This window comes from Thunnus albacares, chromosome 11 (genome assembly GCF_914725855.1).
Source record: "Thunnus albacares chromosome 11, fThuAlb1.1, whole genome shotgun sequence".
NCBI classification, from domain to species: Eukaryota; Metazoa; Chordata; class Actinopteri; order Scombriformes; family Scombridae; genus Thunnus; species Thunnus albacares.
Genome location: NC_058116.1, coordinates 1,607,313 through 1,633,035, shown reverse-complemented (window position 1 = coordinate 1,633,035; position 25,723 = coordinate 1,607,313). Strand labels below are relative to the sequence as shown.

The following is a 25,723-nucleotide window of genomic DNA, read 5'->3' as shown; positions in this document are numbered from 1 at the left end:
AAAGCCTTTTAAGTAATGAGTAGGATTTTAAAATGGATTCTAAAGGAAACTGGTAACCAGTGCAAAGAGGCTAATACTGGGGTGATGTGAGAAGTGCATTTGGCTGCAGACTTATGCACAGTCTGAAGCTGAGCTATAGCTCCAGTATTAAGGCAGGTAAATCGTTACTATAAGCGTTACTATAGTCCAGGTGTGAAGATTTAAAGTGCAGATTTTTTTTTTTTTTGGTATTGCTAAAACACAACATTGCCTGGATCTCGAAAAAATTCCTGAGTTGGTAAAATATTTTTGTGTCTTTAGTTTAGTTTAGCTCACCGTCAAAGATAACATCCAAGTTCTTAGCAATGCCCTTAATATTTGGAATAAGGGGCCTTAGCAGTGGCTGGTCTTGTTCTGGGACAGATCCAATATATGCACTGTGCAAAGACAATCATAATGCAGCTTTAGAATGCACTGCAAGCAAATTGTTTTTCCAAAAACTCAATAGTTATTTTGTGCTCTCTGATGTGTTTCTGGAGCTTTTTCACCATCATCCACCATCAGTTTTATTTTTTGCCAGCTGTGAGCAGCTCTCCCATTTACTGACAATAAGAGCTTTTGATTCTTGAAAATTTGTGCAAGGCATTGTGGGAGAATAACGTGTATATGAACTGTACCCTTAGTATGCATACTAACTGTTATGGGCATACTTAATTTAGTCATTTTTGCAGTGTGAACATGCTACATACTCAAAAGCCTGCTTAGATTCAGTGTATAGTATGGATTTAGGACATGGCTAGAGATCATCATACAGACCACACACATCATACATCCATGCAAAGAAAAAGAAAAAGACAGCAGACAATTTGAAATGGTGTTGAAGTATATGAAGCTTGAGGTAAAGAGTGGCTCATACCAATTTTATTCTCACAGGTGATACAGTACGCGGTATTTGAGAGGGATTCAAATATTTAACATTGAGTAAGTACTCCTTGATTTTAGAAAGGAAGATGAACGATTAATTACAGTTTACAGTTAAGCATTATACAGCAGGAAGTTTGTATATACACTAAGTAGGGATGAGTACAGAAATTCATTTACATTTAATTTACAACTGTGTTTAATGTGAAACTGTAGTAAAAACAATGTAGCTGAATAAATTAGGGTGTTGAATTAACAACCATGGAGCTGCAGCAGTTCAGATGTCTCACTTCATGGATCAGTTTAGAAAGTTTTTTTCCGCAACTGCTTTCGTAGACATTTTGGACACTTCTTTTCCACAAAACACTGTTTGTGAAAGCAAGCCTTGCACACTGTAAAAAGAAAAGGCAATATTTATACAGTTGATAATTTCTTTTCTGTTTTTATAACTACAATGGTTGTGTCTCTGTTTTCACCTTCTGGTCCCAACACTGTGAATATTACAGAAAAGACCGCCGTGAGATGCTAGAAAATAAAGCATGTTTGAATTGTGCATCATGTAGCCATATCTATGGCAAGGTGACTGAGGTAATTTTGTATCAAAAAATTTTTTTGATTTATCAAAATCAGACTGCTGTAGCCTCAATATTAGCTTTATCTGAGCTAGCACAGCATGAGGACTATGGATTTTGTCTCCTGCTTCCTCCCAGCCGCCCTGTATAGGGACTGCTACACTAACAGTATGGACAGGAGAAATAATTATAGTAGCCAATAACTCCTAATGAACAGCACATATGGCTTTTCAGTATTATATGAAAATAGACCTGAACCAATTTTAAACTCTCTTTTAAGCTTAAATTGTTGCAGGTGTTGCTTCAGACTTGACAAATTAGTTAATGCGCACGAAAAAACCTTAAGTCTTGTCATGCATGACATAACTTGTGCAACAAAACATTTTTTGCCATTGACATTTTGTTGTAAAATTGATCAACAGTTTAACTGTTGGAGTTTTCAAACTTGTACTTTGTTTGCTCTGGACCAAATCAGTGGATGAGTTGGTAAACTTGTTCCATTTTCCTCAGGGTTTGGTTTCTCTGACTACAGAAAAAATTAAAGTGAACTGAAATGTATCACTAAAAGCCAGGTGAGAACGTTCACTCCTCTCATTGGTCAGATAAGTAAAGGGCGGGACTGAAAACATAAACACAGGAGGAAGGTCCAGATATCAAGAAGCAACATACTTTGTTGCTAGATTCATTATCTGGCTAGCTGTTAGCAACTGTTGATTTCGCTGATCTACATCTCAGCATGCAAAGTGCATCTAGCTACAGCAGCTGTTTAGCTCAAACTTGTAGCAGGATTAGGTCAAGGTCAGATTACGTTCCTACCCCCCCCCCCCCCCCCCCCCCCCCCCCCCCCCCCCCCCAAAAAAAAAAAAAGTTCCCTTGTGACTGGACTTTTTTTGTTTTTTGTTTTACATACTTAAAAATTGCATAGGTACTAGGTACAAGGCTAAGCTCACAGTACTGTATATAGCAAGTACAGTCATGGGATTTCAATGGAAGTGATGGAGGCCAAAATCCACAGTGTGTCCACACAGTCATTTAGTGCAAAAATGCATTTAAAAGTTGATGTGAAGCTTATATTCAGCTTCAGCAGTCTGAGTTAGTCATATCAAGTGGATATCTGACACATTTACAGTCTTTTTAGCATCAAATTTCCTCTTTGTGTTTCCTCAGACAGTGTTTCCCTGTTGAGCTGCGGTGGAAGAATAGTAACAAAAAGAGGAACTTTGGCACTAAAACATTGAAAGATATCTACTTGATTTGACTCATTTGGACACTGAAGCTTCATATTAGCTTCAGATAAACTTTTAAATACATTTTTGCACAGAAGATGTGGATTTTGTCCCCCATTCATTGTAAGTACATTATGAAGGGATCTTCTAATGGTCAGTATGAACAGGAAGAATGATTACAGCAAGAAAAATTGTTTCAATGTTCATTTGGGCTCCTGACTGTTGTTTTAAGACAGCCTTAAAAAGTTGTGAACCCATCCTTTAAGCAACTCCACAACTGTCTTACATTTGGTGTCATCTAAGCTGTGAAGAACTTGAAAACTGATATACAAATAAAGATTATTATTATTATTATTATTATTATTATTATTATTATTATTATTATTATTATTATTATTATTATTATTATCATTTTGAGTTAGCAAGTTGGTCATCAAAGAGTCAACTGAGTCATATATTCAGACTTGCTTAAGTGATTCCCATGCGAATGTGCCATATCTTTAGTTAACTTGATATGTAATAAAGTGAGCAATAAATAATTAATAAATTAATATGAACGATCTGGGGAACCCCCCCCCCCCCCCACCACCACCACCACCACATAATGTGGCAATGTCAAAAATGCATACATTGAATTAAGTTATGAGGAGCATACCAACTGTATGGTATCATTCTTATATTCTGCATATATCATTTATTTGAAAAGTCTGTTCCTACCTGGACAACGCTTACATATGTCACTCTGAAAAGGAAAGATGATGTTTCTTTCTCTGCAGAACTCACAGATAAAACCTCGGGCCAGACACAGCTGTGTGAAAGAAATCAAATGGCCAAAATTAGAGAGGTTTTATTCCACAATGAATGCAGAAGTAACATCCTGAAGTGTATCTCCTCTAAAACAAATATGTGCAGGAGTGCTGTTGCTGATGTTTCAGTGTCCGATTCTTGACTGTTTGATGTCTCAAGCCTGTTGTCTTCAAATGTAAGTTGTAAATACAATCTCCATGTTATCACATGACCTAAGTTGAGCACTGAGGTCACATGATGACACCTGAGGAAGATCTATTTGCTGAAGAAGTGCCTGTAATTATCTGCCTGTAATTAAAATTATCGACTCCCCCTGAAACTTTGCATTGTCTTACAACATTGAATCAAAATAGATTTAATGTGGCTTTTTTGACACTGATCAACAAAAAAAGTGAAAACAGATCTCTACACAATGAGAGAAAGTGAATCTCAACTTTTTCAAATGTCCAGCTAAACATGTTTGGGATAATGGTATTGATTATTAAAAAACATTCAGTATTTCCTACTGTGAGGATTGCTAATAATACTAATAATAATACTTCCTTGCATTAGAAATACACTGCATGTATTTTCCATGTAAAAGAGAAGGCTATAGTGCTTCAGACTGACCTCACAGTTTTCAACATGATTAATAGCGGAGTGAAAGACTGCTCTGGCCTGCGCTACAAGCTGACCCTTCTTCACTCTGAAGAGGTCATCCATGGAGAAGAGGTGTGGCCGTTCGGTCAGGTGACAGGGAAGCTGTTCAAACTCAGTCATTAACCTGGAACAGAAACACACACAAACACAGGACATGAAAACCTCATGACAAATATCCCATTTGTGGGTAGTTGGGGTTTATTTTGAGTGATTGTACCTGGATGGCAGGTATCATTTAACAAGACTGAGAGTCTATAGCCATGCTAGCATCTCTGTGACGCTTAACTTTGGCACAGAAGAGTTTTGAGCTAAATGCTAACATCAGCATGCTAACATGCTTACAATGACAATGTTGTTATGGTGATGTTTAGCAAGCATCTTTACCATGTTCACCATCTTAGTTTAGTGTGTTAGGGTGGTAACATGCAACATTTCTAAGTAAACGGATCACCAAAATTTTCACAATTTGTCCTGAGGATGACATGAATGTCCATATTACATATCATTTTACATTTTACATTTAAAAAAAAAAACAAAATTGAACCTCATGGTGGCGCTAGACACTAAAGTCATTAGGATTCATCCTCTGGGAACCACAAATGTCTGTAAAAAATTCTAAGGTAATGCAACAGGACAAATTGCTGAGGTATTTCAGTATGGCTCAAAGTGGTGGACTGACCATCAAACGACATTGCCATCACTAAAAACATGTTTGTATGTATTTGGTCATAAAGTATTGGACAAATTAAAAATTTTGACTTGATGAGGGTGCTAGAGGAAAAGTCAGGGGATCATCAAAGTTACAATTCCTCCCGTGGGGTACAGGAATGTTGGTACAAAAAAATTATGGCAATCCAATAGTTGTCGAGATATTTCAGTCTGGACCAAAGTGGTGGACCGACTGACATTGCCTTCCCGAGAGCCACACAGCATGGCTAGAAACATATGGAAATTGTTGACTGTTACATGATAATGCTCTGTGGGTCCATCACAACGAGCAGTTCCTTCTTACGTTCGAGTAGTCATCTGATCCATAAATATATTGATTATCGCTTAGCGTATAAGTGTTGATCATGTCGAATTCTAAAGTAGTCTTAGTCAATTCTTGAAGTTTGCAACTCTAAAGTAGTACAAATTTTAAATATGGTATAATATATACAGTCTATTAATGTATAATATTTACATATTGAATACCGTATATTAACATTATCCTCAGTAATCAGTAATATTCTATATTCACATGTTTATATCTGTATACTCTGTGTGTAAGAGAAAGTAAAGTTTTGTCTACCTTCCAGATAATCTGCAAGCTTTCAGCAGCTTCTTGATGCCCAGCAGCTGTTCCTGGACTTCCTGTAGGAAAAAGGAGAAGTTTGGAAGCAAAAACCCAAAGACGGACAGAATAAAGGAAAAGTAAACTGAAATAAAACTTAAATAAATTTCAGCTGCTGTATTTTCTGTGTTGGGCCCACTTAAAAGTGATCAACAACATTTTACTGACTCTTTGCACATGTTAATCATAACAAATCATTGGGGATTTGCAACTTTTTCTTATCAGCATCAGTGACTTCACTGCACTGAGTGGCTTCTAAGATGTTACACTCTCTGAAACAAGCGGGTCCAACTCTGTGTCTCTTTCCTGAGCTTTTAGTCCTGTATTTGTCTTCCACTTGAACTTTTTTGGGGGGAATTTCTTTGTTTCTTTTTTTTTTTTTTTGTAGTAAATGAGCTTCTTTCTTTAAATCAGGATACAGACATATCCAGGTTTCTGTCTCCAGGCTGTGATGATTACATGTGCAAACATAAAAGTGCCATACTCCAAAAATCTGACCATGACCGGAATACTAATGATAATTCTGTCTTTAACTCACCCTGAACCTGTCCAGCTCTTTCACTCTGCTGTAGAGTGTCTTACCAACGCAGGTCAGGTCAAACAGAGGCTGATGCCACACTGTATCCAGCAACTGTTTGGAGAAATCACTCACAGGGTATCTGAAATATGAATATTATTATGATAGATTTAATCAAGAGTCAAAGTGTACGTCTGCCTATGCTATTTTTCCCACTGTGCCATCCAGCTTTTTGGGAGTTGATTGAATTATATATATATATATATATATATATATATATATATATATAATGTTTACTTTTTAAGTGTTTTTATTACCTGCCAAAGTCCCAGCAGGACAGAACTCGACCAGGGATCACAGCCTCAGAGCCGCTATGGCAGCAGTCACAGAAATATCTGCCAAATGAATTAGAATTAGTGAATAAAAGTACATAATTAATTTAACATGTATAATGTTTTTGTTGAAGACCATAAGCATGCAGACTATAAGGAAACTGTGTTCTACTCTATATCTGCGGTTTTCCAAAAACCTAAATCAAACTATTTGTACGTTCACCAGAAAGAATATTTTACATTTTGTTTTTAATGATTGCAATGTTGGTTTGCTGGTCAGTCCACCACTTTGAGCCACCCTGAAATATCTCTGCAAATACTGGATTGTCTTGAAATTTTGTACAGACATTCATGGTCTCCAGAGGTTGAATCCTGATAAAATATCTAAAGAAATGCAAGATGGATTGGCAAATGAAAGGATGAATCCTAATAACTTTAGTCTCTAACACCACTATGAGGTTCACTTTTTTTTTTGTGAAACTTTTGGATGGAAAGCCATGACATTTGGTAAAGACATTCATGTCCCCCTCAGGACAAATTCTAATTACTCTGTCAAATACTTTGGTTTATGACCAATTACCTTCCCATCAGCCTCTCCTGTGTACTTTGTGTTTAGCGCTAATAGGCAAATGTTAGAATGCTAACATGCTAAGCTAATGTAGCATGGTTTTAACATAGAAAAAGCTACCTTATAAACATCAGCATTCACCTCAAAGCACCACTTTGCCCAGATACCACCTCACAAAGCCGTTAGCATGGCTGCAGACTTATTAATACATTTATAACAATAAATAAGGCTACATACCTGCCAAGGTATTCACAGTACCGCAATTTCTTGATGTACTCTGGTGGCAGAGAGAGAAACAGAACTCAGACATGCTTTTTATTAGTACTTCCAATTAGTATTGTATTGTTACTGTATGACCAAAGCAAGACAGTCTGTGTCCACAGCCTTTTAGTTTAGTACAAACATTGTGAGATAATGTAATATTTGTTAACACTGATTATTGAGATCAATAATGATTTCTATGGAGGATAGTATCACCACGGGAAAATGGTAAATAATATAGAGAATAGACTATAAAATAGATGTTTTCTTTTTATAAATTGTCCAATGTATTTCTACTATGTGTTTCAACTATGTATTCCAACTTGTGTGCAGGAATGGGTCATTTCTGACTTCAGTGCTCCACAGCGGTAGTATGAAAAAGGATTGCAATGCATTCTGATAGAAGAACTGAAAGACAAACTTTACATACATTGTCTTATTTTTCTACAAACAAAAACATATGCCATCAGAATAACTTGTTAGATGCATTCAAAAATCACACGTAGTGGCCGCAGAGTCAACACTTTAAAATAAAATTTTGGTACTATTTATGGTCTGCATTTTTTTCTCTATATATAGTAGTTTTCATCATTAGTGGCGGAGTCCGACAGTGCCTTGACATGCACAATGTAATCACAGATAATCCAGTGTTACTGATATCAGTCTCACTGTTTACTGTTCACTCTCCTAAAACTGTATCAGAGCTGTATTAATTTACTGCTAATGATAACACAACATTTCCTCCTGCTGCTTCACATTCACCTGGCTTTTATTGTGAAGCAGTCACAGAAAACTCAGTGTATTTGTCACAGATGTCAGCACAGACAGTGATCATTCCTTAGAAATGCAGCTACAACACAAGGACATAGTCAAAACAAGGAAAGAACAGTCATTTGGGGTATTTGTGACAGCAGATCAGTTTTAGATGATGCAGGGAGTAAGAATCACACTGAGCTGTTAGATGAAGAGCTGTAGGTGACAGGCTGCACTCCTCCAACTCCACAGTAAGCTAACAACTCCTTTAATTGTGGGCCTGCTGCTATGTGGAAAACTACTCACTTTCTGCAGCATGAAATCAGATTGTGATGCTCATGACATGATGGAAAAAGGCCAGTTAAACACTGACATCTTTATTAAAACAATGTGAGTTTGTTTGGCTTCAGTTGCTCCTGTGTTATATTTCTGACAAAAAAGAAAAAGGTGCTGCTCAGTGTCTTCTTTACAATCCAATACTCACTGCGCTCTACCTCTGTCCCACAGCCTGCACACAGGAAGTGTTGTGAAGCCACTACTTCACTGCGTCTGGAGGAGGAAACAAACAGAGTCAGTTACTATCAATCTATCAATCTATCAATCAATCTATTTATATATCTATCTATCTATCTATCTGTATTTGGTTGTTGAGTTTTGTCACATGTAATGAAGGACCTGTGTGTCGGCTGCACGGTGAAGATGATCTGGAAGCGTGGAGGTGCCCAGCATAGGGATCCTCTCATCCTGGTCCTCAGTCTGATTTCTTCTGTCAGGCTCCCACTGTTCACTGCCACGCCACCAGTACCCGGCAACTGGTGAAGACAGAGAGGAAAGTTTATGGCAGTTTCTAGCTCAAGATTGTGTCTCATTGTTGGTTGTGAGGGACAAAGGGTAGCCAAAAAACTAAAAACTAACATGAAAACTAACTTTTTTTTTTCAAAGATGTAGCTTTAGTTTGCTCTAAGGACTCACACCTATATACTGTAGTTGAATTGTTTGCTGTAAGTGTTCTTACCTCCTGAAGTGAGCTACGCAGGCTCTGCCAACCACGCCGAGGCCCGTGGGAAGGAAGCCATCTCTTTTTGAACTCCAACACCAGCTGCTGGGCCAGCCACTCTGCACTGAGTTATGGGACACCACAGATTGATTCATAAATCACAAAATCAGAACAAATGTATAGATTTGGAGACGGGCGTCCTGGGTTTGATTGCATTTTCTTACTTTCTGAGAGAATCTCTCTGTGTCAACGTAGTGTCTACTCCACAGTCTGAAATTAAAACACAGAATATGATATTCGTATTATATTCATATGTGATGCAATATTAAATAAGAAGAAAATCATTCCTAAAGTGTGTCACAATGAAATTTTGTAACACTTTATCTCAAGTATTTCACCTGTAGAAAAGTGCTGTTAGTACATCCAAACACTGTATTAGTACTTCAAGAGAAGATGTGAGAAGAACTTTTCCCTTGTTACTTAAACCTGTTTAGTCATGCCATGAAAATGTTACTGTAAATACATGTGCATGTACAATATCCTAGGGATGCCAGAAATAAATAATTAATAATATAAAATGCCAAGAAAAAGAAAAATAAGAACATATCAAAAACCTGAACTGTCACAAGACCCTCCCCGGGTTGGGCCCAGAAAAGGGCCTTTGTTTCATGTCACCCCCTGTCTCTATCAGCATAGTGAGATGCGGGGTTATCCTGATGTAATATATTTGGCAATGAAGTCATGGGTTCTTCAACCAAAGTAAAAAAAAAAAAAAACACACACAAACAAACATAAACTGTACATTTATATCAGTATGGCAAATAACATGTTTTGCTTTCCAAAATAATGCACTAATCCTTCTTAAAAATCACATGCAGCTGTCCTTCAGTGCCTTGTCTTTGATAGCTGTTCAATTGTTGCTTCTTTTTTAGGTCAAACCAGGGGCAATACAAAGTGGACAAAGCACTTGCTTAAAATGAATTGCTGTATGACTGCATGGTAACAGCTGCAGGCAACTCAGATGACTATTTCAATCTTTTAACAACTCAGAGCTTCTCGTATCTGGATTTTCTGTTCACAGATTTTAGTGAATAAATCAAACTGAAACTGTAAAAGGGCAGCAGAAATAAGATTTTGCAAAGTGGGACGTGTCTACAGAGGCCCTTAGAGGTAAAACCTCAGAAAACACAACAACGCTAGAGAAAACAAATGAACAAAACAGAAAACTGATGTAAACTAATGAACTAAAATGATCTATTTTATTTTCTAAGAAATCTGAATTGACTCAGACTCTGTCCAATCATGAACAAGAATTGTCTATTTCCGCTCTGTGAAATGTCATCGTGTTTTCAGATTTGTTGTGTTTTCTCATGTTTTACCCCTCAGAGCCACTAGATGCAATTATTTGAGAAACGGTTATTTTGGATATTTGGGGATTATCAAAACTAAGGAGTGTGTCTTTAAACCACAAAAATTAACACAAAAAATATTTGACTTTATCCTATGGTATCTCTCTGTATACGTACAGTTAAAATCATTTTACCTCCAAATCCACTGTCAGTGGAGAGGACAGAAAACGTCTTTGATTGATGGTCATTATTCCCTGCTCCCTCCTCTTCTTTATCCTGATTGTGCTGATGTGGGTGCACATAAGTTTTAGAGGAGTGTGTGTTTCTGTGTGACGTCTCATTGTCTCCATCAGAATGTCTGCTCTTATTATCCTCTTGTTTGGTATCCACTATACTGCAGCACTGTTTGTGTCTGCATGCCTTACGTCTCTGCTTGTGATCCACTGAAGAGCCTGTCTTTGTCTGTCTGCACCTGCTGTATGTGTGTTGGTGTGTGTCCATCACGGATGTCCATTGATCAAAGCTCATAGTCCACTTTGCACCTTCCAGCACCTCCAACACCATGTCCACCACAATGAAATGAGCATTTTCCTGCACACACAGTCACAGTACAAACATAGGTGAAACAGCTTGCCATCATTATCATCATCAGCACTGTTGAGAAGGAACATACTAACATTGTTTTGTGTATTATCCAGTGTCAGATAAGAAGATGGAAATCATAATTTCATTAAGATCAAGAGATGTAACAGACTTCCATCTTCTAATCCAGGTCTGACTGTGACAGCAAACACTCAAATGCAAATGTTTCCCATGTCAAAATGTTCATCTATTGTGTTAATATGTGATCCAAGAAGCCCTCTGAACCTGTGTTTAACCCACTGAACTCCCCATATCTTCAAATTGTGTTTGATGTTTGAAACTGTAATTGTACCATACTGGTAACTATTGTTAGTAATCCACCAAAAGGAAATTAGAAATTCAGAAAATCAGTTAGTAACACACCTTTTCCAGCTCACATGTGTTCTTGAAGACGTCTGCAGCAGAGAATTCTGGGATACTACTGCTCCTTCTCTCTCTGCTATGTTGTGTTGATATAGAGAGGCCTGACAAAATGCACATATAGACATGCATGAAGAAAGAGTTCAGCTTTATTTGACAGTAATATCAACACTGAATCAAATGAACTTCTATGCAGCTTTCAGCTAAATGGTGTATGGTGGAGCCCTCCAGCTCTCACCAAAAATACATTATAAAAAAAGCACAGGCAGCTGCCCTCAGCTAACAAACCCAAGCAAGTACATTTTATGCAAGTCCATGACTTAGAGTAATACAGGCCGTGTTAGCCTGTACACTATATACACCTGCTATAAACTATGTGAACAGCAGATATCTGCAGTAATAACTGAATCATGCAATCAGGATGTTAAACTGAAATAAACTTTTTTAAACCACTGATAAGTAGTCCACTTCATGTGTTTCTGCATTTGGTTGTTTTTTGTATTTGGTTGTGTTTTCTGAATTGCCTTTTGCCTGAAGTGCCTCTTGTTTTGCTGCACAAGTCTTGTAAAATTGGTGAAGTACAGCATTTTTCATTTGATTGTGTTTTGTCTGTTTGCATGTGTTTTCTTTAGTTGCAGTGTGGTGAGCTCTCAGGGCCGCTGTACTTATACCTAAATTAGCAGAAACCTGGTTGAGATACCTGGAGTGCTGTGGCAGCACTACAGCCTTACTGCTCCCATTTAAAAAAAAAAAAAAAAAAAAAAAAAAGATCTCCAACTTGATCAAACACAGACTCAGAAGTATTTTGGGTACATTTTGATGTTGACAAAAACATGATGGCAATCAGTACTTGCTATTCCTGTAGCAAATATTCCTTGTATAAGAAATAATGTGCAGCTGAAACACAGGAGGTTAGCTAATTTGTCAGTTTTAGGCGATTTAACTTTTTAACTTACATCAAATCATAACCTTGGGTGGTTTGGGAAATAGCAGGAGTATTCTGTGTATATAAACACCTACACAGCAGGGTCAGTAGATACTGGTAATAATTAATCCTATTCTACCTGATGTGTGAGGGGCATCACAACTGGTCGGGCCCTGTCCTCTGTGCTCCTCAGCCAATCTCTGCTGTCCACTGAGGGGAAGGTGGAACCCAGGGCTGAGGTTCAGATTTGAGGAGACAGAGACACAGCCCGGCTTCTTGTCCTCCTGGACTGGGGATGAGCTGTGACTGGAGCTGGGTTTGGATCCCAGATTCTTCATACTGGTTACTGTCAGGCCCCCATGTTGATCCAGGAACAGTGAACCAGAGGGAGGAGATGGGGAGCCCAAGCTAGGAGCAGAAATGTTTCACTTTAGTCAAAAAAAGATATAGAAGTGAGAAAATGCTTAAGATAAAGAAAACCCAGGAGAAATTTCCAGCATACAAGCTAAAGAAACAATAAAAAAACAAAACAGAATTAAATGACATTTTAATGTAAAGAGTAGGAAGGGAAATAAAAGGCCTGTTTTAGATCAATAAAGTCATGTATACTCCTTTATCAGATCCTGCAGCAATCAGACTGAACCAGTGTTTTACCAAAAAACTGCATGTTTGATGGTTGAATGAAAATATAACTTATTGTCTGGGGAGACATTAAAAATGGCTTAAACACTGAAAGTAACAGAAACAGCATTGTGTAGATTTGAGGATAGTTTGATGTCCACCCAAAAGGCTTTTTATGTGCCTCCCTTCTTGCATTAAGCTATAAAAATCCCCATTGCATAGAAAAAACAAAAACTCTCTCTTTAGAGAGTCTCTTTATTTTCCATTTCAACCCCAGTTTCCTTACATCATGTAGGCCACCACATAACTTTCTAAACGTTAACCATCAAGTTTCAAGTGAGTCATGCACAGTAAACTTAATTAATCTGGCATTCGCAGGAAACAAGTTCATGGACTGTAGACATTCACACATATAATTACGTTTTAACAACAAAAAAATTAACAAGCTTCTGTATATTTGAATCATCTTTTATGTTTTAAAGTGTTTTGTAGTCTTTTTTACCCATGGTTTTGTTAGTTTCACCAGTCAGTTGAAACCACCAGGTTTAGGATTTAAAAAATCTTTACTGTGGCGCCATCAAGTGGTGATATCAAAGTGACACAGTGGCAGCAGACCATACCAGTCATCTATTTCCAGAAGCAAATACCTATGCCATCAGAATATTTTAAAAGATGCAATAATCACATATTTGTATGCATATATATATATTTTTTGTTTATGTCTATTTTCTTTTTTTCTCTCTGTTTCTCTTTTCTTTTTCTTGTAATGTGGGGTTGGGAGTGGGGGAACTCTTGCAAGTGTTTCCTTTCAATTGGTGTTCACATGTGTCTGTTAAAAAGAGATTTCATTGCTGTCACACACGCTCTGATGATGGCTATATACTGATATGCGTCAGCAGATTTGAAAGCATATTGATTAAACAAATGCACTTAAACGATCAACACATGAGGTGATTTCTTCACTGGTTTTGGCCTCTTGAGTGCCTTTTATTGGCTTTGTTTTTGGTGCAAAAGTGCAAAAAAATATTCCACTTGAAATGTGCTGAATTAATGTGACTTAACCTGAATAGAGAGCGTTTTTAAGCTTTCATGTATGCAGTTACCTTGATAGAGCAGACGTGTCAGCACCCCCTCCATGCCAGGAGAGGGGCCTTCTGGAGATGACTGGACTGCTCCTGGGAAGGTAAAATCCTTTGTCCTCTGGATGAAGAAGAGACTGGTCTTCTTTGTTACTGTTGTCAGCCTCTGAAGGTGTGAAGTTCTCCTCTCTACCTTTTTCATCATCCTCACCCTCATTGCTACGACTGTTTGTTGCTTTGTCAGTGTTGTGCAGGGCTGAAGTAGTGCTGGAGTGTGTGTTTGACTGGGAGTGACAGGAGTGTTTGAAGGCCTTCTTTGGCTGTGGGAGTTGATGGGAAAGTTCTGCATCTGTTTCTCCTCCACTTGTGTCTGGTGGTGAAAGCAGGACGAACGGGATCAATCCTGCACCAGGCAACTGTTGGTTTTGGCGAGAAAATTCTTCTGGAGTGTCTTATGGAAAGAGGAGAGAGATAATATTTTATCAATACATATTTTAATTTTTGCCTCTTTCTCTCTCAAATGCATATCAGGGAGTTTCTTTCTCTGTCTACCCAGAAGCTCGTCTGGATGTTGAACCAGAAATGTGTCACTCAGAAGCCAAGAGGACAAATGGAGAGCTGAGAGGGCAGAAGGTGGAAATGAAGATACAGTCAATGATTAATAACAAGTTCAGATATTTTCAAATTGAAAACCTACAAGGAACTGGTGGGATTTTGTCTTTGGAGCTGCTGGAAGGCTTTTAATGTGAATCATCCTTGAAAGTGCTGGGTTTCACTGAGAATAGTTAATAGTGCTTGTTTTTGTTCAATAAGAGAAGAAACAGTAGCAGAGGGTTGAGTGTGACATGACTCTGTGGAAATGTGCATGCAGAACCAGTCAACAGTTTGAACATACTTTCTCAACCAGGGGAATAGAAAGGTGTGTCCAAACTTTTAATTGGTCATTTACATACATACTGAACTTATCAAGAAACATGGAGGAAGTGTTAATTTGCATCAACAGCAAATGAAAACCAGACCAGATCATAAAAAATATGAATATGAGAGTATATATATTTATAAAGAAATAAAGGCCTGTCTACCAGGCCCCTCTCAACCAGATAAAGATCTATATGATTAACTTTATTGATTGCAGGCTGCCACAGCAGCAAAAGGAAGTGACCTAAATGAGATAAAGTAAGATGAGATATGACTAATGGAAAGTTTAAACATACAGACTTCAAATGTATGATTAAAAAATACAACACACAAAAAATACATACATTGTGCTGTATGTAATATACAGTATATATAAAGTATATGTAATATACACACACCATACAATGATACAACACTATGAAATACATATGATAAATATAGAAAAGAAAACGATATAGCATATAATATAAAAAATACAACAACAATATATGAGATATGATATAATATAGTATAATTATATAATGAGTAATACAGTTTAATGCACTGTGTGTTAGATATGTCAGTCCAACTTATACTACTATTTCCATAATAGCATTACATAAAGTACATAAAGACACTCTTTGAGAATTAAATGTTAAGTTTCCCCTGGCACAGCATGTCAACCTCATCAGGCCTCCTTTAAAGCCCCTGAAAGCCTTGTTTCAAATCTTAACTTTACTCTATAACAGTAAACATTCATGACCAAATAAACCAATTATAAGTTAAGGTTCTAACACTTAGAAATGCTAATCTACTTCATCAGGACTGTGTATGTGTGGTTTGATCAGATTTGATTGACAATGACCAAGCAATGTCCTGATGTTTCCCATGTGGTTGCAATCTTTAAAATCCCTAAAGGTGCCCCAAAGCTCTGTATACTTACTTTGAGAGTGTGGTGGATCTTACCTGTTGTTGTCAGAGTTGTAGTTGCAGTTGGTGGAGAGTCCACACACCAGCTGACATATCTGGGTCTGTGGGGAGAGGAGGACCTGCCCCTGCAGCTTCCCATCTGTACAGAAGAGGAGACAGTTTCCCAATGACAGCAGCTTTGGTGCAAACTTCCCGGTACAGTGAGTAAAAAACAACCAGCTGTGGCAATAAGTACAAAATTACCCAAACACAGGTAATCCGCAGGCAGTTGATCAATACCAATGCTGACTTGGCCACCAGATGAAATTTATGAATTTTGCTTTTGCTTTTTGTTCTGTATTCTTTTTAGAGTGGGTTGCAGGAAGTTTGACCAGTTTTATCACTCATACAAACTGATTAAGATCATAACTTACTGCTCCTTAAAAGTCAAAGTCTCAAGTCCGAACACTACTTCCTCCATCTACACTGAGGGCAATAGATGAGATCTGACAGGTAGTGTTACACTGGTATGACGGTATTTCAGAGAAACACTGAGGAGAAATGAGATACGTTTTAAGAATTTAAAGCTTGTAGAAATTTTGGTGATTCAAATCCATCACTGGCAACACACACAAACATTTGTTAAGAAATGTGGCGCCACAGACAATATCTGTACTTGGTTCAGTCAGAATTCAAAGAGTATATGTACTTTTAAGCACAAACTACAGTCCATGTAGAAACTGTGCAAGTTGTTACATTGGGAGTTTGGTGGCAACTTTTTTTAATGTGCAGTAATAACTCAACATATATTGTCATAACAAATTAAAATCTAATGTTTTAAGGTCCAGTATGTATTTCATATATATAGCACCATTTCCATCTCTACAATCACATCATGATCTGCATGATCCACAGTCCAGTTGTTCCCAACATTGTAGATTGTAGATTCTCCCTTTATATGCATTTAAGTTTTTTTAAACATATACAAATGATGAAACACTTCAGCATCCACCTCAGCTATAAATATATACATATGATTGTATACAGTATATAACATATACAGGATAGTATACATACATATGTTGTAGGTATGTTGGTTGTACAATTGTTGACCTATAATTTACTTACTATTTTTTTGTCTATACATTCTCTATAAAAAATATTCACTCCCCTTGGAATTTTTGTATGTTCATGTACTCAAAGTAGATTTTATGTGGCTTTTTCACAATGATCAACAGAAAAAAAGCCCTTTTAACTTACTTAGGAACTGCAGTGTTTGGACCACAGGAAGCAGGGACTAAATTTAGGTCAGTTCAATAACAGAAGTTTCTGATCTGGGTGAGGTTTCCAGGGATTGTGTTCTGCTCCATTCAGAAAACAAGGAAATATTTTAATATTGACAGGGTGGGAAATTCTTGTTAAACTTTGAAAACAAAGTTAGAGCTTTGTTGTCGGATTCTCGACTAGTTGAAACCTCTAGTCACACCAGCATTTAGATGTACAAACAGCAAAATTTCGCATCAAATTCAATTTACTGCAAAGGAGACGCTGAGATAGGAGGATTTGCTTGTGGGGGTGTAGTAAATCTTCACAAATTTTTTCTTCTTCTTCTGTTTTGCATTTTTTGACGGGTTACAATACCAACTTTTAGGTGCATACTGTTACCTACTGTACCGGAGATGCAGAACAGGATCTAGTTTACATAAATCCATAATAATAAAAAGCAATACGTTTATTTAAATAACGAATAAAAATACTATATTTTATTAAACAATCAGGTGTTAATTAAGAAATCTACTAACCCTCTTCGTGTGTCCCACACCTTATCTCCATTTGTTCCTAGTATCCTTTCCAAATCCCATCCTTGTTTGGCCTCTCTCACCCTTTGTTGGAAGCTTACCCTTTCTTCATTATATTTGACACATTGCATCCTGTCAGATCCTGTCATTACCCTTTAATCCCACATGTGCAGGTACCTAACAAAATTCTACATCTATTCCCAATCTCTGAATTCTGAATAAACACTGAAAAACTTCAAACATTAGATCCTCCCTCGTTCTCTTCATAGTCTGTAAACTTAAAAGTGCTGCTGCAGAGTCAATACACAGCACCAACCTGTCAGGCCCCACTTCTTCCACCCGCTGCAGACTGCAAATTGTGAGATTTATACTCCTGTTCCTACATGATCATTATGATCTTTCGAGATGTCAGTAAATATCTGTAGGCACTTAGTTTGCATGGTGTCCTATTTTGCTTTCCACCCAATCTTTCTTTAATTCCATAATATTAAAATGAACTTTAGTCTTAAAAATAGCCATAGAGGAACATAACTTATTGGAGTAGGGGAACTAAAACTTGTTTCTTTTGATTCATCATTTATCTTCTGTCCAAAACCACTTCCCTTAATCTGTTATTCGTTTAGGACACGTGTAGGACACTTTTAGTGGTATTTTCAGCCCCACATCCTCTAGGATGAATCCAGTAACTTAATGAAAGTTTGTCGCTTCTGAGCTCTAGTGGGCTTTCTCCTGACTCTACCAACACAGCATAACTTGGAGTCCATCTCATTGCACCAATGCAAAGTCTCAAGGCTTTGTTAAGTGAGATTTGGCTGCTGCCCCATAAACAATAAAACCCATAATCAATTGCTGATTTCACACACACACACACACACACACACACACACACACACACACACACACACACACACTCATATATATATATATATGTATATATATATATATATATATATATATATATATATATGGACACAATTTTAAAGAGCTGTAAAACTAATGACATTCCCCTCAGTCTCAGTTGTACTTTGTATTTAGTCCTAATTAGCAAATGTTAGCATGCTAACACACTAAACTAAGATGGTGAACATGGTAAACATTATACTTGCTAAGGGATTGTTATACGATACGATTATCGGGAGGAAGGGTAGTCTGACTTTTTTGGGAGGACAGTCTACTTTATTACTTTATTTCAGCGTTCCCTTGCAAGATGTATTACGTAAAAAATTTATCAAATATCTACATCAAAAATATGGCTTTCATGTGCACCACAGAGGTGCTTTTTACATGCAGGGGGTCAATCTCTCTCTGTATCAGGGATTTATTTTCCTTATCACCAACAAACAAGTAGTTAATGTCCATTCTGCACATGTTCTTCATTCAGTCCTCAAAATGACTCTTACACTTGATCATCCGGTCTTTCACAGTTAGCTGAACTGCAGCCAAAACACTGAGAGTTTTTTTTTAACAGTTTTCTCACATCTGTCTCAGCCTGTCATGTGTCTTGAGCTGTTACTTTAACCGTTTACTGACAGTGATGAACTTTTATTTGACTTTTACTTATATTTTTCAAAATGATATGGGCCTACATATCTGCAATGCATCTGTCTGTCCGGAGGCTTCTGCATCACAAAGCTACGATGAACTGAAAACTTCACTGATTCCAATCATTTTTTCAGCTGTGACACACTATAACTGTGCCCTGTTGAATTTTCTCCAACTGGCATGATTATGTAATTCATGCATCATGTAATTGGTTTATGACATTCAGTTATCTGATCTCACACTGCCTACAATATATATGATGTAAACTGAGTGTCCCTGTTTATGTCACTGTGCATAAAAGCCAACTCGACTATAATAAACAAGGGTGAAAATATTGTGGTTCTCAAGTCTTTCAGCATGACCGCTGTGGCTAAGTGGAGCCACTCAGAGCTGTGTTTTAACCTTTTGTAGCAATGTCTGTGATTTATATTTTAAGTCTATTCTGTAGTATTTTATATGCAGTTTAATAACATAAACATCTGTCTTGTTGGGATTTACTGCTATTACTACTGTACCTGCTAGCATAAATTTAGATTTTGCAGCAACATTGCCTATTGTGCTTGTCTGTGTGTGTTGATGTAACTAAATTAGTTACATCTTCGACATCATTGCGACATTGTTACATTACTTCTAACTGAATTAGAATTACTACTCCTCTGGCCTGAGAACTATAGTTTGTGATTATAATGTGTCCCTTACATCTTATTCTTCTGTGTTAGAGGTTACATGTGATTAAATAACTTTTGTCATTACTTGTTTTAACTTTGTTAGTTTCCCAAGGCCTCTGTCAGTGTTATTGTGCACAAGCTATTAAATACCATAAAAGAACTTGATTGATATTAATATGTACAGTAACTGAAAAGGTCACATGCAACATGTGCACCACTGCTCCTACATGTATTCTTACATATATTATTACCCATATTTGTCAACTCAAAGCAGCCAATACTGACTGCCTTTTCAATCCCAGCCATTTACAACTGAACATGCAATAACACGACAACAACAGTAAAACACAAAACTGTAATTTCCTGAATTTGAAAAACAGAGTGTTTCTAAGCTCGAGGACTGAGAACAGTGTTGGTTTTTAGTCTGACTTTACCCCCAAACTCCCTTTATTTTTATAGTTTTATCCAGTTTTCTGTGTGAGTAAAATTGTGTTTATCGTGTTCATTGAAACTCACAGTGGTTTAGTTAAAACACCTAGTAACAGTTTCTTGTTCACAGATTGTCAATGATAAAGTACCCAGATGTTTCATATTTCAGTAAAAGCAAAGTTAAACGATAGACAAAAACTAGAGAACTGAACGAGACTGACCAAAACACGAACAAGTAAAAAACCAGCAACACTTAGAAACCCCAAAATAAATCAAGCTACTCACCACCTCGCGAGAAAACCTGTTAGAGGCTGCGGAGACTGAAACGAGTCTTCAGTTACCAAACACTGTTGAGGAGAAAGGAAGAGAGGCGGTTGTTTATCAGGGCTTCCTGTATTTAACAATGCTTTGTACTTTCTGTGGCTGAGCTGTCAGTAGCGTTTCTTCATAGGACAAATAGGCCTCAACACTCTCGCTATATTGCACCACAGTGATCCATGAGATTTCCTCAAGTGACTTTCTGTCAGCTATTATCACATTCAATAGAAACAAATAAAAACTCAAACTGGTGACCATCAAGAATGGGTTTCACTTACATCCACGTCATCACAGAGAAAGCCACATCTGGAGTAACATGTTATGTTAAAGGTTATGGTTAAAATTGTGTATCCTCCTCAGCCTAACAGTAACCATACAGCAGCATGAAGCTTTGCTGACCAGAAATATTTGCTATAAAGCGTCTCAGCTGAGCAGACTGATGGCTGTCACGTCAGCTGGCAGCTAGTGGAGAAAAAGAGGAAGTCAAAGTATCAGTTGGTTTAATTTTACCTTCATGTTTACAGGGAAACACAAGTAAAAGCAGCTCAGATTAAATCTTTCTGAGACAAAAAGTTCCCTTTACAATAGGAGTATCAACAGTACATAAATATCTGACAAGTACTTTTAAAATGCCTTTACTGTTTGTTGTGTTTGTTTTTGAACTCTGAAAGGGCTTCGCAGAGCTTAGGGCCCCTGAAAACTTGGACTGTCCCTGTATATATCTGCAATGCAAGTTTAAGTGTCTTTAAGTATCTGTCTCAAAATGTATTTGATCCGTAGAGTACAGTCGGACCTACTGTGCTGTTGTCACTAGCGGGCAGATTCCTATGGGAAGATGTTCCCGAAAATGAAACCTTTACATTTCTCAATTCATCTTTTTCTTAAAATTTTGTTGCCAACATTGTTGCAGTATCTCCAAACTAACAGATTTATTCAACACAGTTTTGTTTCTTTAAACTTTCCACTTGTTTTAAAAGTTCTGGTTCATTTTTTTCTCCTATGCTAGCAGCATGGCTCTACCCCTTTGGTCCAGACTGAAATATCTCAACAGCTGTTCAATGGATTGCAATGAAATTTTACACAGACAATCATGATCCCTCGGAGGATGAAGCCCTCCGACCTTAACGTTTGACTGACTTTTCCTCTATTGCCACTAGCAAGTTGACATTTTTGGTTTTGAGTGAAATATCTCCATAACAGTTGGATGCATTACCATGAAATTTGGTTTAGACATTCATGTTCCCCTCAGGATAAACTGTAATAATTATGGTCAGCATTTAAATTTGTCCAATAGTTTGGTTTGTGAACAAAAATCTGCAAAATGGATCACATGCCCATCAGCCTCAGCTGCACTTTGTGTGTCTAATTAACAAATATTTGCATTCTAACACACTAAACTAAGATGGTTTACATGGTAAACATTACACCTGCTTAACATCAGTATGTTAGTGTTGTCATTGTGAGGATGTTACTGTACTGATATTAGCATTTAGCTCAAAGCACTGCTGTGCTTAACTACAGCCTCATAGAGCTGCTAGTATGGCTACAGAGTCTTGTTGGAAAGTGAAATGATTCACTTTTTCAAATAGCTGTTTGATGGTTAAGATTTGGTCTGGTGTTATGGTTAAATTAGAGTTAAGTTAATTCTAGGGTTAGGGGCTGAGGGATATATTGTGTCACTAAAGGTCCTCACAAGTACGGAAATTCAAACATTTGTTGGCCCACATAATGTAATCAGTGAACAGCACTGTATATCTGCTGATGCAAGCTTGTTATGTAATCAGTTGACTCAGCTCTCCAGCTCCCCAATGGAGTTCTTTCACTATCACACACACACACACACACACACACACACACACACACACACACACACACACACACACACATACACACATACACACATACACACACTCTACATGAACACCAGATGGCAGTAAATAAGGGCTTTTACTTGCAACACAAAGCATGATTCTGTGCAACCTCTATTAAACATGTCATTTGTGGTTTGACAGCCAACAAAAATATAATTTGACAGTCCAAATGTGGGGATCATTAGTACTGAAAACTGCTTGGTAAAGCTGGTAAGATTTATAATCTTTTTATTCTTTGATATGATAATTTTGGACTATTTTATGTCTGCAAAGTGCTGTTTAATACTTGAGGAGTTTGGCCTCTTTTTTTTTTTTTTAACAAAAAAAGAGCTTCATAGATAAAGAATGTTTATTTTATATTTCAAGTAATTTTTTTTTTTTTTTTTAAAAGTATCATTTAGTGGTTGGTTCCGGGTATCATATCAGAAGTAGCATTGAAACATTGTGTATCTCTTCCTCTACAGTTATGATCATTGATCTAAACAAATGTCAATAGCTGTGTTTATGGACATTCAGTTTACTCATCATGGTTAGTGCTACTCAGCCTGTAAAAACAGTTGTTTGATTTCTTATGTGGCTCTGGGAGGAGCTGTCTCAAGTTGGCTTAGGCTTCAAGACCACAAATCTTTAACAGAATTTCTGCATTACAAGCTGAGGCCTGTAGTTTGAAAAACTTTGACATTTACCAAACAAAGGAAGTGTGATAGATGCCACAGAGTTACATCATGGGAAATGTATGATCCAGTATTTTTAGGCTTTAAGGTATTAATAGGCAGGATATCTTGGCCTCTGCTGCATCGTACAGGTTTATGGGCCCCTAACAGACTTTTAGGGGCCCATAAACCTGTTATCAACAGGACCATAACTTCGTCAACTACGACTAATATTACAGTGACACCACAGGAGAATTAAGAAATTGCAGTGAAATATCTATTTGGCGCAGACAAAGCAGAAGTTGTCATGTCTCTGCTACTCAGCATGTTGCACTGATCCTGTCCAGCAGATGTCACTGTTAACTGAGTTTTCACTGCTGAGTTTTTTTTTTCTTTGCTGTTTCACAGCTGCAGCTCAGTACGCAGCCGCAGTGAGAAAACTGCGTCAAGTCGAAGAAATGCAGTGTGAGACCGGACACGAAGCAGGCCTGTTTTCAAAATAAATGAAAGTGACTAATTGAAAAGAAGCCATCCTTCCAAGTTAACTGGTTTGAATGGTGTCCATTAAAAATTCACATATTTTTTCTTTGTTTAAATTCTGTTTCTTCTTTAGAGGATGTTTCTGAGAATTCACTATAATCACTGGTGAAAAAGACTCAAATATGAAAAAAGACAATATCCTGGCATTATCAGGAGAGGCACCTTCCCTTTTTTTAATGATATCCTCTCCTGCTGGATTTATAGTCATCACTATAATTCAGACAGTTTTCTAATTGACCTCAATCACGGTGCAGATGAAGGTTTTTTATTATTATTTCTGTGTCTACCTATTTATTATTTGTTTAGTTTGTTGAACATTGCCGTTTGTGTTGGTAAAGAGCGTCTCTAATATACTGCGGGTATTTGATGACCGGATGTCGCGTCGCAGACTTTGACGCTTGACACCGCGCAGGGAGGAGGGCGGCAGACGCGGAGGAACGTGAACGCGCGGCGCGTCTGTGTCCCGCTGTTTGTCTGAACGTAAGCTCGCTCTCTCTCGGACAGAACCGACACACACGCAGCGGTGAACCGCGAAGAGGGGGAAACATTATGGCGACGTTGGGACCGGAGTCGGCTCGTACTCCTCTTTCCCAGCTCGGTTCTTCTCCGTCGATCCAGACTCACATCGGCAGCGCCAACCTGCCTCCCAACCGGGGCTTGGAGCGGGCGCTGGAGGAGGCGGCGGCCAGCGGCGCACTCAACCTCAGCTCCCGAAAACTGAAGGAGTTTCCCCGGACAGCCGCCAACCATGACCTGACGGACACGGTAGAGGCAGGTAGGGCATCTTTCCTCGGTTAACCAATGCTGAACGGTAACGACTCTCAGTAACGCGTTACAGCAGCGTGGATGCTTGCTTCAGTGACCGTTGTACTTTATTTATGGCTCTGGCATTTCCGTTACCCATTTATAACCCAAAGAGCGTGTTTAACGTAGTCATTGAGCCCCGACCTCAGTGGTTGCATTAAATGCATCTCCCCATAGGTCATTTGTATAACAATATATGTGAATTGAACTTTTTCACTTGGACCAGATGCACAGCTGAATTTGAGTATCATTGCTGGCAGATGTGTGGTCTCATTGACACTAAATAACCTGGAATAACCAGAAGATTGTATACACACACATAAAACACATGGAACATATCGTCAGTGTCCAGCCTGCTGTACATGTCTACAGATGATGTGTGTGTGTGTGTGTGTGTGTGTGTGGGGACTACAGTGGAAGTGGATGTTGAAATGTTTATCGTGGATCTAGCTGCTCAGTGGGCCCGCAGTGGAATTCCCCACCACTTCCTTTTAATCCAGTTACAGTTGTAAACAGGCATGGAGAGCAGGGTGCACCCAGCCACACTGTTTGATTTACTGGAACAGAGGAGCTGAGCTCAGTGTTAATCATCACAACACATAGTTTACATTATGGTCACTAGTGAAAGGTGTGTGAAAATGTGTATTTAAAAAAAAAACCATTAGCAATATGATAAAATGTGGCAAAAGCATCCATGAGGTGATGAATTCATGAAAGCAGTTTTAGCTGTTAGGTGTGAAGTCTACAGGCTGTACTAGGGCTGGGCTATATATCGATATTCTATTGATATCCTGATATGTGACTAGATATCATCTTAGATTTTGGATCATAATATCAAGATATGGTTTGAGTGTTGTCTTTTCCTGGTTTTAAAGGCTGCATTACAGTGAAATGATGTCACTCTCTGAACTTACTTGGCTGTTCTAGCTGTTGTGTTATTTGCCTTTACACACTTAATCATTATATCCATATAACTGATGATTATTTATCAAAAATGTCATCATGTAAATATTTGGTGAAAACACCAATAGTCATCCCTACAATATTATTGCAATATGGATATCGAGGTCAAAAATATGGTGATATTTGATTATGTCCATATGGTCCAGCACTAGGCTGTACACTGCCACCTCTGCATAGTGTAGTATTCTGTTAACGTGGGGTGTTATAGTGCTGCGGTGGCTAGCTGTGTCGCCTCACAGTAAGAAGGTCCTGAGTTTGAATCTGTCTGGAGTTTGCATGTTCTCCTCGTGTACCCGGTGCTCCGGTTTCCATCTACAATCCCAAAGACATGCAGATGAAGGTGAACTGGTGACTCTTGAGGTGTTTTTCACACCTATAGTTTGGTTCATTTGGTCCAGATCAAGGAAGCTAAAGATTCATTGTTGCCTTTCAGTTCTGGTCTGCTTCAT

General features: G+C 37.9%; 2 protein-coding genes across 7 annotated transcripts in view; one reads left to right on the top strand and one right to left on the bottom strand.

Annotated features, from left to right (window-relative positions):
- Nucleotides 1-851: 851 nt before the first annotated feature.
- rubcnl (rubicon like autophagy enhancer) lies at nt 852-20,863 on the bottom strand. Its single transcript, XM_044366687.1, has 18 exons — nt 20,722-20,863; nt 20,411-20,472; nt 15,745-15,847; nt 13,906-14,332; nt 12,321-12,589; nt 11,260-11,360; nt 10,449-10,845; nt 9,130-9,175; nt 8,924-9,029; nt 8,584-8,720; nt 8,393-8,457; nt 7,132-7,171; nt 6,312-6,389; nt 6,016-6,136; nt 5,436-5,497; nt 4,115-4,268; nt 3,416-3,506; nt 852-1,292 (listed from the first exon to the last, which is right to left on the bottom strand). The coding sequence occupies exons 3-18, from the start codon at nt 15,845-15,847 to the stop codon at nt 1,204-1,206; spliced, it is 2,286 nt and encodes a 761-aa protein (XP_044222622.1). The 5' UTR covers nt 20,411-20,472; nt 20,722-20,863; the 3' UTR covers nt 852-1,203.
- Nucleotides 20,864-23,911: 3,048 nt separating this feature from the next.
- Nucleotides 23,912-25,723, top strand: part of lrch1 (leucine-rich repeats and calponin homology (CH) domain containing 1) — a 99,158-nt gene continuing 97,346 nt past the window's right edge. For 2 of the 6 annotated variants that reach the window (XM_044364984.1, XM_044364987.1), the window contains exon 1: nt 23,914-24,282. In XM_044364984.1, the coding sequence (XP_044220919.1) occupies nt 24,057-24,282 (226 nt within the window). In that variant the 5' untranslated portion in view covers nt 23,914-24,056. Of the gene's footprint in view, nt 24,283-25,723 lie in introns of all 6 variants that reach the window. The other 4 variants (XM_044364985.1, XM_044364986.1, XM_044364983.1 and 1 more) reach the window with 3 other exon arrangements.

Coding starts and splice junctions, on each gene's coding strand:
- rubcnl (XM_044366687.1), bottom strand. CDS start 15,847: ATGGGAAGCTGCAGGGGCAGGTCCTCCTCTCCCCACAGACCCAGATAT. Junction 6,137..6,311: donor TCCTGCTGGGACTTTGGCAG/GTAATAAAAACA, acceptor TTCATATTTCAG/ATACCCTGTGAGTGATTTCT. Junction 1,293..3,415: donor CATATGTAAGCGTTGTCCAG/GTAGGAACAGAC, acceptor TTCTTTTTACAG/TGTGCAAGGCTTGCTTTCAC.